Source organism: Xenopus tropicalis, chromosome 4 (genome assembly GCF_000004195.4).
Source record: "Xenopus tropicalis strain Nigerian chromosome 4, UCB_Xtro_10.0, whole genome shotgun sequence".
NCBI classification, from domain to species: Eukaryota; Metazoa; Chordata; class Amphibia; order Anura; family Pipidae; genus Xenopus; species Xenopus tropicalis.
In genome coordinates this window covers 150,084,953-150,101,370 of record NC_030680.2, presented here as the reverse complement: position 1 = coordinate 150,101,370, position 16,418 = coordinate 150,084,953, and the positions used below count along the sequence as shown (strand labels likewise).

Sequence of the window (16,418 nt, the reverse complement as noted above, 5' to 3'; positions counted from 1 at the left end):
TTTACACTTGTGAAATATGTTATCCAGAAAGTTCCCCCATAGCGATCTAATTACCCAGCATTCATTTTGGGCTGATTTGTTTTAACTCTGCAATAAAAAGACATCATTATAATTCCACGATGATCAGAATACGATCCGACTGCCCTGTTCCACGTCTGACTGTCAGCTTTTGTGCCTCTGGGTACTGGGAATGCCGGGGGGGCTGTAAGGTGCCACAGACACTCACTATTTATTGGGCTGGGGGGGGGGCTGTTTGTGCCTCTGGGTACTGGGAATGCCAGGGGGGCTGTAAGGTGCCACAGTCACTATTTATTGGGCTGGGGGGGGGCTGTTTGTGCCTCTGGGTACTGGGAATGCCAGGGGGGGCTGTAAGGTGCCACAGACAGTCACTATTTATTGGGCTGGGGGGGGGGCTGTTTGTGCCTCTGGGTACTGGGAATGCCAGGGGGGCTTTAAGGTGCCACAGACAGTCACTATTTATTGGGCTGGGGGGGCTGTTTGTGCCTCTGGGTAGCTGGGAATGCCAGGGGGCTGTAAGGTGCCACAGAACAGTCACTATTTATTGGGCTGGGGGGGGGGGCTGTTTGTGCCTCTGGGTACTGGGAATGCCAGGGGGGGCTGTAAGGTGCCACAGACAGTCACTATTTATTGGGCTGGGGGGGGGGGGGGGCTGTAAGGTGCCACAGACAGTCACTATTTATTGGGCCTGGGGGGGGGGGGGGCTGTTTGTGCCTCTGGGGTACTGGGAATGCCGGGGGGGCTGTAAGGTGCCACAGACAGTCACTATTTATTGGGGCTGGGGGGGGGGCTGTTTGTGCCTCTGGGTACTGGGAATGCCGGGGGCTGTAAGGTGCCACAGACAGTCACTATTTATTGGGCTGGGGGGGGGGCTGTTTGTGCCTCTGGGTACTGGGAATGCCGGGGGGGCTGTAAGGTGCCACAGACAGTCACTATTTATTGGGCTGGGGGGGGGCTGTTTGTGCCTCTGGGTACTGGGAATGCCAGGGGGGCTGTAAGGTGCCACAGACAGTCACTATTTATTGGGCTGGGGGGGGCTGTTTGTGCCTCTGGGTACTGGAATGCCAGGGGGGCTGTAAGGTGCCACAGACAGTCACTATTTATTGGGCTGGGGGGGCTGTTTGTGCCTCTGGGTACTGGGAATGCCAGGGGGGCTGTAAGGTGCCACAGACAGTCACTATTTATTGGGCTGGGGGGGCTGTTTGTGCCTCTGGGTACTGGGAATGCCAGGGGGGCTGTAAGGTGCCACAGACAGTCACTATTTATTGGGCTGGGGGGGGCTGTTTGTGCCTCTGGGTACTGGGAATGCCAGGGGGCTGTAAGGTGCCACAGACAGTCACTATTTATTGGGCTGGGGGGCTGTTTGTGCCTCTGGGTACTGGGAATGCCAGGGGGGCTGTAAGGTGCCACAGACAGTCACTATTTATTGGGCTGGGGGGGCTGTTTGTGCCTCTGGGTACTGGGAATGCCAGGGGGGCTGTAAGGTGCCACAGACAGTCACTATTTATTGGGCTGGGGGGGCTGTTTGTGCCTCTGGGTACTGGGAATGCCAGGGGGGCTGTAAGGTGCCACAGACAGTCACTATTTATTGGGCTGGGGGGGGGGGCTGTTTGTGCCTCTGGGTACTAGGAATGCCGGGGGCTGTAAGGTGCCACAGACAGTCACTATTTATTGGGCTGGGGGGGCTGTTTGTTCCTCTGGGTACTGGGAATGCCAGGGGGGCTGTAAGGTGCCACAGACAGTCACTATTTATTGGCTGGGGGGGCTGTTTGTTCCTCTGGGGTACTGGGAATGCCAGGGGGGCTGTAAGGTGCCACAGACAGTCACTATTTATTGGGCTGGGGGGGCTGTTTGTTCCTCTGGGTACTGGGAATGCCAGGGGGGCTGTAAGGTGCAACAGACAGTCACTATTTATTGGGCTGGGGGGGGGGCTGTTTGTGCCTCTGGGTACTGGGAATGCCAGGGGGAGCTGTAAGGTGCCACAGACAGTCACTATTTATTGGGCTGGGGGGGCTGTTTGTTCCTCTGGGTACTGGGAATGCCAGGGGGGCTGTAAGGTGCAACAGACAGTCACTATTTATTGGGCTGGGGGGGGGGCTGTTTGTGCCTCTGGGTACTGGGAATGCCGGGGGGGCTGTAAGGTACCACAGACAGTCACTATTTATTGGGCTGGGGGGGGGGCTGTTTGTGCCTCTGGGTACTGGGAATGCCAGGGGGGCTGTAAGGTGCCACAGACAGTCACTATTTATTGGGCTGGGGGGGCTGTTTGTGCCTCTGGGTACTGGGAATGCCAGGGGGGCTGTAAGGTGCCACAGACAGTCACTATTTATTGGGCTGGGGGGGCTGTTTGTGCCTCTGGGTACTGGGAATGCCAGGGGGGGCTGTAAGGTGCCACAGACAGTCACTATTTATTGGGCTGGGGGGGGCTGTTTATGCCTCTGGGTACTGGGAATGCCAGGGGGGCTGTAAGGTGCCACAGACAGTCACTATTTATTGGGCTGGGGGGGCTGTTTGTGCCTCTGGGTACTGGGAATGCCAGGGGGGCTGTAAGGTGCCACAGTCAGTCACTATTTATTGGGCTGGGGGGGTTGTTTGTGCCTCTGGGTACTGGGAATGCCAGGGGGGCTGTAAGGTGCCACAGACAGTCACTATTTATTGGGCTGGGGGGGCTGTTTGTGCCTCTGGGTACTGGGAATGCCAGGGGGGCTGTAAGGTGCCACAGTCAGTCACTATTTATTGGGCTGGGGGGGTTGTTTGTGCCTCTGGGTACTGGGAATGCCAGGGGGGCTGTAAGGTGCCACAGACAGTCACTATTTATTGGGCTGGGGGGGGGGGCTGTTTGTGCCTCTGGGTACTGGGAATGCCAGGGGGGCTGTAAGGTGCCACAGACAGTCACTATTTATTGGGCTGGGGGGGCTGTTTGTGCCTCTGGGTACTGGAAATGCCGGGGGGGCTGTAAGGTGCCACAGACAGTCACTATTTATTGTGCTGGGGGGGGCTGTTTGTGTCTCTGGGTACAGAGGGCCCAATAAATAGTGACTGTCTGTGGCACCTTACAGCCCCCCTGGCATTCCCAGTACCCAGAGGCACAAACAGCCCCCCCAGCCCAATAAATAGTGACTGCTGACTTTTTTGTTTTGGCCACCATGGATTCTGCCAAATCTGAATCCTGACGAAAAATGCCGAATGTTGGCCGAATCCTGGATTTGGTACAACCCTATTTTTCTATGCTGTGAAGCAGCGAGGCCTTAATTAGACTCCCAGTCCATATAGGGGCTACAAATAACCAATTACAGCTCTTACTTGGCACCCCATGCTTGTATTTCTCCTTATCTCTTTTTACATTTGGATGTTGCTCATGGGAGGGGGTTCGGTGGGTGGTAGAACATCCTGATTCCTTTTGCCTGACTGGGGGGTGCAGGGCCCACCAGGGCTACTGTCTCAGGGGCTCCTGCACCCCCGACGCAGCCTTCACACCCCCCTCAGGGGCCACTTCTACCCACCCAACCCCCACCCCTGAGTGCCACAAATGAAACAACTTCCACGTGTTGGGATCAGGTCTGGACCGCCAGGGCCCACCGGGTTTTTTGCCGATTTTCAGAATGTAGATATATAACACAAGCTGGCACATTGGCAGCTCCATTGCCTAAAGCACAAACTCATGAACAGCTGTGTGCCAAGCACTGCTCAATAACCATAGGTCCGTCAGTGGGTCCCTAGTGGGGGGGGCCATCAGGTCCGTCAGTGGGTCCCTAGTGGGGGGGCCCATCAGGTCCGTCAGTGGGTCCCTAGTGGGGGGGGGCCCATCAGGTCCGTCAGTGGGTCCCTAGAGGGGGGGCCCATCAGGTCCGTCAGTGGGTCCCTAGTGGGGGGCCATCAGGTCCGTCAGTGGGTCCCTAGTGGGGGGGCCATCAGGTCCGTCAGTGGGTCCCTAGTGGGGGGGGCCATCAGGTCCGTCAGTGGGTCCCTAGTGGGGGGCCCATCAGGTCCGTCAGTGGGTCCCTAGTGGGGGGCCCATCAGGTCCGTCAGTGGGTCCCTAGTGGGGGGGCCATCAGGTCCGTCAGTGGGTCCCTAGTGGGGGGCCATCAGGTCCGTCAGTGGGTCCCTAGTGGGGGGGGCCCATCAGGTCCGTCAGTGGGTCCCTAGTGGGGGGCCATCAGGTCCGTCAGTGGGTCCCTAGTGGGGGGGCCATCAGGTCCGTCAGTGGGTCCCTAGTGGGGGGGCCCATCAGGTCCGTCAGTGGGTCCCTAGTGGGGGGGCCATCAGGTCCGCCATGAAAGTGATCCAGTGTGCGCCAGAAAGAGCTTGGGAAGAGGCGGAACTCATCAACGACGGACAGGCTGCCGCTTCCCAGGGGGGTATTAGGCGTTTAATAAGGAGATAATAAAAATTCTATTCCGCTGCAATGTGAATGGTCCAATTACGACTTGTAATTTGGCTCCGAGCTGGAACCGGCAAAGGTTAATTCTCAGCCTCCGCAGTCCATTCAGTTTCACTCACAGATAGAAATCCACTAACAGTTTGGGGCTAATTAGCGCCGTCTATTAAACATTCAGCCCTCCTTAATTCCACTGCGGGGTCAGGTTTTCCCCCTAAATTCTCAAGTCATATTTCATTTTTCATAAACGGTAACACCGGGCTGGGAAAGCGCTGGTTCCGGGCCCGTAACGGCCGTCTGGGCCATTTTATCTCTTAATGATTGTTTGCTGTATTAGCAGCTGAGCCGTAATTGGGAAGAAAATAGCTTTAGGGGGAAAATGTTCATTATTACAAATGTATTAGCGATGCGCAGACGTTGCACCGACAGTTCCGCAGGGGATTTGTTTCCAAGTGCTTCGTAAATTGCAATAAATAACGAGCCCGGGACTATACGGTTCTGCATAAATTAAAGAAATTAAACCTTTCTAGCTAACGAGATGCTCAATTAACATCAGATGGGAGTTTGGTTTTGCAGCTATGGGGGGGGGGGGGATGGGAAGGGACCCCCCGACACGTGAAGAAGCAGCAACATATATACTGTACATTTATTACTTTCACTGGGGTGTGAGCCTTCATATAGCGGGGTGACTGTCACCCCAATGTTTCTATATATCTGTAACCTTGTTATGGGCTAAGGGGGCCCAGCCTGAAGGCCAGTTAGGGGGGGATTTGGGGTGAGTGCTTATTTGTGCCCTGGGTACCCCTGGAACTATAGCGGGGTGACTGTTACCCCAATGTTTCTATATATCTGTAACCTTGTTATGGGCTAAGGGGGCCCAGCCTGAAGGCCAGTTAGGGGGGGATTTGGGGTGAGTGTTTGTGCCCTGGGTACCCCTGGAACTATAGCGGGGTGACTGTTACCCCAATGTTTCTATATATCTGTAACCTTGTTATGGCTAAGGGGGCCCAGCCTGAAGGCCAGTTAGGGGGGGATTTGGGGTGAGTGCTTATTTGTGCCCTGGGTACCCCTGGAACTATAGCGGGGTGACTGTTACCCCAATGTTTCTATATATCTGTAACCTTGTTATGGGCTAAGGGGGCCCAGCCTGAAGGCCAGTTAGGGGGGGATTTGGGGTGAGTGCTTATTTGTGCCCTGGGTACCCCTGGAACTAAAGCAGGGTTACTGTTACCCCAATGTTTCTATATATCTGTAACCTTGTTATGGGCTAAGGGGGCCCAGCCTGAAGGCCAGTTAGGGGGGGATTTGGGGTGAGTGCTTATTTGTGCCCTGGGTACCCCTGGAACTATAGCAGGGTGACTGTTACCCCAATGTTTCTATATATCTGTAACCTTGTTATGGGCTAAGGGGGCCCAGCCTGAAGGCCAGTTAGGGGGGGATTTGGGGTGAGTGTTTATTTGTGCCCTGGGTACCCCTGGAACTATAGCGGGGTGACTGTTACCCCAATGTTTCTATATATCTGTAACCTTGTTATGGGCTAAGGGGGCCCAGCCTGAAGGCCAGTTAGGGGGGATTTGGGGTGAGTGCTTTTTTGTGCCCTGGGTACCCCTGAAACTATAGCGGGGTGACTGTTACCCCAATGTTTCTATATATCTGTAACCTTGTTATGGGCTAAGGGGGCCCAACCTGAAGGCCAGTTAGGGGGGATTTGGGGTGAGTGCTTATTTGTGCCCTGGGTACCCCTGGAACTATAGCGGGGTGACTGTTACCCCAATGTTTCTATATATCTGTAACCTTGTTATGGGCTAAGGGGGCCCAGCCTGAAGGCCAGTTAGGGGGGATTTGGGGTGAGTGCTTATTTGTGCCCTGGGTACCCCTGAAACTATAGCGGGGTGACTGTTACCCCAATGTTTCTATATATCTGTAACCTTGTTATGGGCTAAGGGGCCCAGCCTGAAGGCCAGTTAGGGGGGATTTGGGGTGAGTGCTTATTTGTGCCCTGGGTACCCCTGAAACTATAGCGGGGTGACTGTTACCCCAATGTTTCTATATATCTGTAACCTTGTTATGGGCTAAGGGGCCCAGCCTGAAGGCCAGTTAGGGGGGGATTTGGGGTGAGTGCTTATTTGTGCCCCGGGTACCCCTGGAACTATAGCCGGGTGACTGTTACCCCAATGTTTCTATATATCTGTAACCTTGTTATGGGCTAAGGGGGCCCAGCCTGAAGGCCAGTTAGGGGGGGATTTGGGGTGAGTGCTTATTTGTGCCCTGGGTACCCCTGGAACTATAGCGGGGTGACTGTTACCCCAATGTTTCTATATATCTGTAACCTTGTTATGGGCTAAGGGGGCCCAGCCTGAAGGCCAGTTTGGGGGGATTTGGGGTGAGTGCTTATTTGTGCCCTGGGTACCCCTGGAACTATAGCAGGGTGACTGTTACCCCAATGTTTCTATATATCTGTAACCTTGTTATGGGCTAAGGGGTCCCAGCCTGAAGGCCAGTTAGGGGGGGATTTGGGGTGAGTGCTTATTTGTGCCCTGGGTACCCCTGGAACTATAGCGGGGTGACTGTTACCCCAATGTTTCTATATATCTGTAACCTTGTTATGGGCTAAGGGGGCCCAGCCTGAAGGCCAGTTAGGGGGGGATTTGGGGTGAGTGCTTATTTGTGCCCTGGGTACCCCTGGAACTATAGCGGGGTGACTGTTACCCCAATGTTTCTATATATCTGTAACCTTGTTATGGGCTAAGGGGGCCCAGCCTGAAGGCCAGTTAGGGGGGGATTTGGGGTGAGTGCTTATTTGTGCCCTGGGTACCCCTGGAACTATAGCGGGGTGACTGTTACCCCAATGTTTCTATATATCTGTAACCTTGTTATGGGCTAAGGGGGCCCAGCCTAAAGGCCAGTTAGGGGGGATTTGGGGTGAGTGCTTATTTGTGCCCTGGGTACCCCTGGAACTATAGCGGGGTGACTGTCACCCCAATGTTTCTATATATCTGTAACCTTGTTATGGGCTAAGGGGGCGCAGCCTGAAGGCCAGTTAGGGGGGGATTTGGGGTGAGTGCTTATTTGTGCCCTGGGTACCCCTGGAACTATAGCGGGCTGACTGTTACCCCAATGTTTCTATATATCTGTAACCTTGTTATGGGCTAAGGGGGCCCAGCCTGAAGGCCAGTTAGGGGGGGATTTGGGGTGAGTGCTTATTTGTGCCCTGGGTACCCCTGGAACTATAGCGGGGTGACTGTTACCCCAATGTTTCTATATATCTGTAACCTTGTTATGGGCTAAGGGGGCCCAGCCTGAAGGCCAGTTAGGGGGGATTTGGGGTGAGTGCTTATTTGTGCCCTGGGTACCCCTGGAACTATAGCGGGGTGACTGTTACCCCAATGTTTCTATATATCTGTAACCTTGTTATGGGCTAAGGGGGCCCAGCCTGAAGGCCAGTTAGGGGGGGATTTGGGGTGAGTGCTTATTTGTGCCCTGGGTACCCCTGGAACTATAGCGGGGTGACTGTTACCCCAATGTTTCTATATATCTGTAACCTTGTTATGGGCTAAGGGGGCCCAGCCTGAAGGCCAGTTAGGGGGGATTTGGGGTGAGTGCTTATTTGTGCCCTGGGTACCCCTGGAACTATAGCGGGGTGACTGTCACCCCAATGTTTCTATATATCTGTAACCTTGTTATGGGCTAAGGGGGCCCAGCCTGAAGGCCAGTTAGGGGGGGATTTGGGGTGAGTGCTTATTTGTGCCCTGGGTACCCCTGGAACTATAGCGGGGTGACTGTTAGGGAGATCCAAGCAAGATGGAATGTATGACAGAGAATAGCACAGTTATTACATAGGGAGGGATGGACAAGACCGGATGGATGACTGGCCGTAGCTTTCCATGGTTTGGAAGGGAACACTCATTGAGGAGAAAATTGAGTTATGAGTAAAGGATTTGTTCTGTTTTTACATGAATATCAGATGATAATGTGTCTGCTCATCATTACGCCCCTAATTCCCAGTTTCATTCCAAAAGTGATAAAAATGACAGGGGAAGTCACTGTTATTGGCGTAAATTTTCCGGGTTCCCAGAGGGAGGGGCTTCTATATATCGGGGGCACTTGGGGTGTGGGGTTCTCTGCCAGGGGACGGTGCTGAGCGATGGGGGCTTTGTACATCTCGCTGGAAACAGAGGAAATTCCTGCTGAATTGTGCTTAGTACAGGGGAATCCCTATGTGCCATAGTTTTATGGTATCTCTCTGTACAGGTTATGAGCAAACTTAGGGGGCTGTTCCTGCTGAATTGTGCTTAGTACAGGGGAATCCCTATGTGCCATAGTTTTATGGTATCTCTCTGTACAGGCTATGGGCAAACTTAGGGGGCTGTTCCTGCTGAATTGTGCTTAGTACAGGGGAATCCCTATGTGCCATAGTTTTATGGTATCTCTCTGTACAGGCTATGGGCAAACTTAGGGGCTGTTCCTGCTGAATTGTGCTTAGTACAGGGGAATCCCTATGTGCCATAGTTTTATGGTATCTCTCTGTACAGGCTATGAGCAAACTTAGGGGGCTGTTCCTGCTGAATTGTGCTTAGTACAGGGGAATCCCTATGTGCCATAGTTTTATGGTATCTCTCTGTACAGGCTATGAGCAAACTTAGGGGGCTGTTCCTGCTGAATTGTGCTTAGTACAGGGGAATCCCTATGTGCCATAGTTTTATGGTATCTCTCTGTACAGGCTATGAGCAAACTTAGGGGGCTGTTCCTGCTGAATTGTGCTTAGTACAGGGAATCCCTATGTGCCATAGTTTTATGGTATCTCTCTGTACAGGCTATGGGCAAACTTAGAGGGCTGTTCCTGCTGAATTGTGCTTAGTACAGGGGAATCCCTATGTGCCATAGTTTTATGGTATCTCTCTGTACAGGCTATGAGCAAACTTAGGGGGCTGTTCCTGCTGAATTGTGCTTAGTACAGGGGAATCCCTATGTGCCATAGTTTTATGGTATCTCTCTGTACAGGCTATGGGCAAACTTAGGGGGCTGTTCCTGCTGAATTGTGCTTAGTACAGGGGAATCTCTATGTGCCATAGTTTTATGGTATCTCTCTGTACAGGCTATGAGCAAACTTAGGGGGCTGTTCCTGCTGAATTGTGCTTAGTACAGGGGAATCCCTATGTGCCATAGTTTTATGGTATCTCTCTGTACAGGCTATGAGCAAACTTAGGGGGCTGTTCCTGCTGAATTGTGCTTAGTACAGGGGAATCCCTATGTGCCATAGTTTTATGGTATCTCTCTGTACAGGCTATGAGCAAACTTAGGGGGCTGTTCCTGCTGAATTGTGCTTAGTACAGGGGAATCCCTATGTGCCATAGTTTTATGGTATCTCTCTGTACAGGCTATGGGCAAACTTAGAGGGCTGTTCCTGCTGAATTGTGCTTAGTACAGGGGAATCCCTATGTGCCATAGTTTTATGGTATCTCTCTGTACAGGCTATGAGCAAACTTAGGGGGCTGTTCCTGCTGAATTGTGCTTAGTACAGGGGAATCCCTATGTGCCATAGTTTTATGGTATCTCTCTGTACAGGCTATGGGCAAACTTAGGGGGCTGTTCCTGCTGAATTGTGCTTAGTACAGGGGAATCTCTATGTGCCATAGTTTTATGGTATCTCTCTGTACAGGCTATGGGCAAACTTAGGGGGCTGTTCCTGCTGAATTGTGCTTAGTACAGGGGAATCCCTATGTGCCATAGTTTTATGGTATCTCTCTGTACAGGCTATGAGCAAACTTAGGGGGTTCCTTGGACCCTATTCACCATTATCTAAGACTTTGAATCCAGGAAGGAATGGAGATAACACTGAGTTTCTCACACAATAGGAACATTTAACCCTCATCCCGAGACTATTTATGTGTCTCGCTGACATAAAGCTGAAGCCTGAGAGGGAACACGTCGGCCCCAGCAGAGCGAGCCATTACGGCGGAGATAATAGCCGAGCTCGGGGCCAGAATAGAGACTTCTCTGGGACATAAAATAAACCAACTGGGGACAAAAGATAAAAAATGTTTAAATGATGCAATGTGAGGATTCCAAAGTAAATGGATAATAAAAGCGAAGAGAACAAAGCAGTAAATAATGGGATTATAAAACTGAGGAGAAGATAAATTTTGTTTCCAAAGTGGAAAGATAAAAAAAAAAAAGAAACAACTTAGCGGAAAATGGAAATATTCAATCTTTTGGGAAAGTTTTTAGTTAGGGGGGGGGCGCTATTCACCCTGAAATATAAGGTCAGCTCATCTTATAATTAACTTTATTATAGGCTTATTAATAATATTTAATGGGAAATCCTGCCCTCATTCATCAGGCATTACATATCCCTTCTTCATAAAGCCATTTTGGTGTCATCAGTATATAAAGCTTTTAAGCAGCAGTCCTGCCCTGCTTTATGGCTGAGATTCTAGCTATCTGTATAACAGAGCATTCTGTCACAGTGGCACAGATCCTATCTGATCCCCCCATTGTAAGCAGCAGTCCTGCCCTGCTTTATGGCTGAGATTCTAGCTATCTGTATAACAGAGCATTCTGTCACAGTGGCACAGATCCTATCCCCCCCCCATTGTAAGCAGCAGTCCTGCCCTGCTTTATGGCTGAGATTCTAGCTATCTGTATAACAGAGCATTCTGTCACAGTGGCACAGATCCTATCTGATCCCCCCATTGTAAGCAGCAGTCCTGCCCTGCTTTATGGCTGAGATTCTAGCTATCTGTATAACAGAGCATTCTGTCACAGTGGCACAGATCCTATCTGATCCCCCCATTGTAAGCAGCAGTCCTGCCCTGCTTTATGGCTGAGATTCTAGCTATCTGTATAACAGAGCATTCTGTCACAGTGGCACAGATCCTATCTGATACCCCCATTGTAAGCAGCAGTCCTGCCCTGCTTTATGGCTGAGATTCTAGCTATCTGTATAACAGAGCATTCTGTCACAGTGGCACAGATCCTATCTGATCCCCCCATTGTAAGCAGCAGTCCTGCCCTGCTTTATGGCTGAGATTCTAGCTATCTGTATAACAGAGCATTCTGTCACAGTGGCACAGATCCTATCTGATCCCCCCATTGTAAGCAGCAGTCCTGCCCTGCTTTATGGCTGAGATTCTAGCTATCTGTATAACAGAGCATTCTGTCACAGTGGCACAGATCCTATCTGATCCCCCCCATTGTAAGCAGCAGTCCTGCCCTGCTTTATGGCTGAGATTCTAGCTATCTGTATAACAGAGGAAAATCTCCAGATTGCAGGCAGAGGGCAGTACTGAGCTAGAGGCAGCATTGGTTAATGTGAGCCAGGTTCAATTCCGATGGTTACCAGGACTGAGTTTTCTGTGCCCGGTGCATTTCCCAAGGGCAATTAGAAGCATTTTTCTCACATTATGGAGGCTAGTGGGGGGGCAGTTATGTAGCAGAGGACAGTTTATTTGACAGTAAAGACTCCTGTGAGTGGGATGGTTAGATCCTAGCAATGACAGATGCTCGCAGCCTTTCTACAGATCGGGGCCTAAAGCTTTGGCTGATGGGGATCATAGTGACAGTCAGCCGCAGGGGACACAAGCCCCCCCATATCAGCGTCGCTCAATGCAGTGTCAGGGGCCAGACGGCTTCATGTGAGTTGCATTAAGCCCCCCGGCTGCCAACGACTCGAGCCCACAGCTGGAACTGATACACGGATACAAGTCAATTGTTCTTTTCTGTTTGGATCTCCGTCCCGATGTACTCAAATGAAACTCGAAAAAACACTGATCACAGGAAATGAAGCGAATTAAAATTCTTCCCTTTTCTCCATTTGAGGAGATGAAACAGATTTTTTTTCGTTGCCGGCTTTTTGGCACATTCCTCTCGCTGACAGTAAATTGCGCAGAAATGGTAAAGGTTTGTAAATGGCAATTATCACGAGTCTAATTCGGCACAGAATGCGCACATCAAACGGCGGCCGCTTTCCTTGGCACGCTGGAGCCATTAGATACCGGGGGGAAGATGACAAGCCCTCTGTGATGTTTGGGATATCTTGGCTCGGGCACAGAAAGCCTGATAAATAGCCGGTAAATAATATGTGGCCTCCATCAAGCTGATACGGCCGCTTCTATTAAAAAAGGCAATAATGAAAAGGAACGTATTAGCAGTGCATTAGTGCCCCGCGAGAGGCGGCTTTTATCTGCTTCTAAGTACTGGGGACTCGGGGTTTTATGTGCATTAAAAAAAAAGCCTCCAAATACCAAAGGTAATTCCACCAAATAGCACAGAAAGTTCAGAGGCAATTACATTCCTTTTCATACGTTTCTATTTTAATGCACTAAAATGTGCTCGACATTCAGTGAAAAACTTCCAAATCCCCGACTTTTTACTTTTAGCGGCCGCCGGTGACTCGAGCGCCGCCGGAATTCTGACTTTAATCATTATAATGTACGGTGTTCTGCAATCACCGGCGCTTTCAGGCCCAAATATTAGGTGAGAAATGGATTTCTATAGAAACTGAAATGACAAACATGATGTCGGAGCAGAAGGGAAATATTCAACAATTCAGCTCCTTGTGATTTATGTTGCTTTAAAGGCAACTTTGGGGGCTGATTTGGGACGTTAGAATCTTACTATTTAAGCCAATAAATGAACCAATAGTTTAATTCAATTCTATTGCCAAATGCAGTTTTATGAAACCTTTAATATTAACACAGTTTGTTACTGGTAATGCATACCCACCAACATTTGAAAACCGAAAAGAGGGACAAAAAGATTTGGTGCGCACAGCGTGGCAAATTTTTTTTGACCATGCCCACTTTTGTGGCCACGCCCCAATTTACACACCCCATTTTTTTCTAAAAATACTCCTTTTATATAGTTGAAATGGCGGGATCAGATGTAAATGTGCTATACCCTCATAATAGCAACTCCTACATATAAAATACAAATAGAGAAAAGGCAGTCAGTTATAAGTGAGTTATAACTATCTACCAGTTTTGCCCCCCAACACAGGGGAGACTCATACACAGAGCCCCCCATACACAGTGCCCCCATACACAGTACCCTTTATACACAGAACCCCCCATACACAGTACCCTTTATACACAGAGCCCCCCATACACAGTACCCTTTATACACAGAGCCCCCCATACACAGTACCCTTTATACACAGAGCCCCCCATACATAGTACCCTTTATACACAGAGCCCCCCATACACAGTGCCCTTCATACACAGAGCCCCCCAAACACAGTGCCCCCAAACACAGAGCTCCCCATACACAGTACCCTTTATACACAGAGCCCCCCATACACAGTACCCTTTATACAGAGTGCCCCCCATACACAGTGCCCTTCATACACAGAGCCCCCCATACACAGTGCCCTTCATACACAGAGCCCCCCATACACAGTGCCCTTCATACACAGAGCCCCCCAAACACAGTAACCCCATACACAGAGCCCCCCATACACAGAACCCCCCCATACGAGCTCCGACTCCTTGTGCTGCTTCTCTCCTTATGTGGCTCCTTCTCCGGCGGTCCCAGGCCCTTTTATAAGGTTGCGTCCGTGTGTACGTGTGACGTCATTACGCACGGGCGCAACCTTATAAAAGGGCCAGGGACCGCCGGAGAAGGAGCCACATAAGGAGAGAAGCAGCACAAGGAGTCGGAGCGCCCAGCTTAAGCCCTCTCATCCCGCTGTCGCGGATCGTTCTATGAATGTCCCGCATTTCCATAATCTACTACGGAAATGCGGGACATTCAGGGAACTATCCGGGACAGCGGGATGCGCTATAGAAAGCGGGACAGTTGGGGGGTATGGTAATGCACATGTCTGAAAACTAAAGGGCTCCATGATCTCCAGAACCCACAGCGGGATAAATACAGTGCCAATTCCATGTATAATACCCCAGAACCCACAGCAGGATAAATACAGTGCCAATTCCATGTATAATACCCCAGAACCCACAGCAGGATAAATACAGTGCCAATTCCATGTATAATACCCCAGAACCCACAGCGGGATAAATACAGTGCCAATTCCATGTATAATACCCCAGAACCCACAGCAGGATAAATACAGTGCCAATTCCATGTATAATACCCCAGAACCCACAGCAGGATAAATACAGTGCCAATTCCATGTATAATACCCCAGAACCCACAGCAGGATAAATACAGTGCCAACTCCATGTATAATACCCCAGAACCCACAGCAGGATAAATACAGTGCCAATTCCATGTATAATACCCCAGAACCCACAGCAGGATAAATACAGTGCCAATTCCATGTATAATACCCCAGAACCCACAGCAGGATAAATACAGTGCCAATTCCATGTATAATACCCCAGAACCCACAGCGGGATAAATACAGAGCAAACTTATAGAGTTTGCTTACGATTCTTTGGCGACCAAAGAATCCTGGAAGTTATTGAAGCAAAATGCAGCTTTTCGCAGGCAGATTTATTGCTTCATTCTATCAATTGTCAAAAGTATAAACATTTAACGAAAAATAAAAGGTTTAAAAAAGTTTCTAAAAAATACTCCATAATTTTATTTTTGCATTTTCTGTACAGGTCCGGATGTTCACTTACCTCATTGGAAGAGAGGCCGCATTCGCTGATAACATGAAATGGATGGCCTGCGCCAATAAAGGTGAGCCTGTGTTTATATTAGGCACACATGGGATTTGATTTTCTGAGACAAATTGCTATTGGTCTTCATTTTTAATTTTCTGTGGTTTTAAAAGTGTTGTGTGGAATTTTAGCAAGTATCTGGTTGCTAGGGTTCAAATTACCCTACCAACCAGGCAGTGGCTTTAATGTAACAATACAATAACAATAACACTGGAGCCTCACAGAGCAATAGGGTTTGGCTGCCGGGGTCAGTGACCCCCATTTGAAAACTTAAAAAAGTTAATAGAAAAAGGCAAATAATTGACATAAAAGTGAACTACCCCAACCAACATGGGAAGTTTGTCTTAAACATGTTAATCTGATAAAAATCTGCACTCACGTACAGTACAGAAATGGGATTTATTATCTCCAAAGCCATTACTCAGAATCCGGCCCCATTTCCCATAGTGTAACTAATGATAACAAACCCAATCCTATGGTGGTTCTTACTGTGTTTTTGTCTGTCTAAGGGAAACACTATGGCACCTCCTACCCATATGTATAAATACAAATATACAGAGAGGGAATGTTCTGGGCACACAATAAGCTGTACCCCCATACTGTACTGTCTAAGGGAAACACTATGGCACCTCCTACCCATATGTATAAATACAAATATACAGAGAGGGAATGTTCTGGGCACACAATAAGCTGTACCCCCATACTGTACTGTCTAAGGGAAACACTATGGCACCTCCTACCCATATGTATAAATACAAATATACAGAGAGGGAATGTTCTGGGCACACAAATAAGCTGTACCCCCATACTGTACTGTCTAAGGGAAACACTATGGCACTCCTACCCATATGTATAAATACAATATACAGAGAGGGAATGTTCTGGGCACACAATAAGCTGTACCCCCATACTGTACTGTCTAAGGGAAACACTATGGCACCTCCTACCATATGTATAAATACAAATATACAGAGAGGGAATGTTCTGGGCACACAATAAGCTGTACCCCCATACTGTACTGTCTAAGGGAAACACTATGGCACCTCCTACCCATATGTATAAATACAAATATACAGAGAGGGAATGTTCTGGGCACACAATAAGCTGTACCCCCATACTGTACTGTCTAAGGGAAACACTATGGCACCTCCTACCCATATGTATAAATACAAATATACAGAGAGGAATGTTCTGGGCACACAATAAGCTGTACCCCCATACTGTACTGTCTAAGGGAAACACTATGGCACCTCCTACCCATATGTATAAATACAAATATACAGAGAGGGAATGTTCTGGGCACACAATAAGCTGTACCCCCATACTGTACTGTCTAAGGGAAACACTATGGCACCCCTACCCATATGTATAAATACAAATATACAGAGAGGGAATG

General features: G+C 49.5%; 1 protein-coding gene across 2 annotated transcripts in view; it reads left to right on the top strand.

The window, feature by feature from the left end:
- cacna2d3 (calcium channel, voltage-dependent, alpha 2/delta subunit 3) overlaps positions 1 to 16,418 on the top strand; it is a 499,906-nt gene that overhangs the window by 258,116 nt on the left and 225,372 nt on the right. For both annotated transcript variants that reach the window (XM_031901262.1, XM_031901261.1), the window contains exon 13: positions 14,963 to 15,041. In XM_031901262.1, coding sequence (XP_031757122.1) covers positions 14,963 to 15,041 — 79 coding nt within the window. The remainder of the gene's footprint in view (positions 1 to 14,962; positions 15,042 to 16,418) is intronic.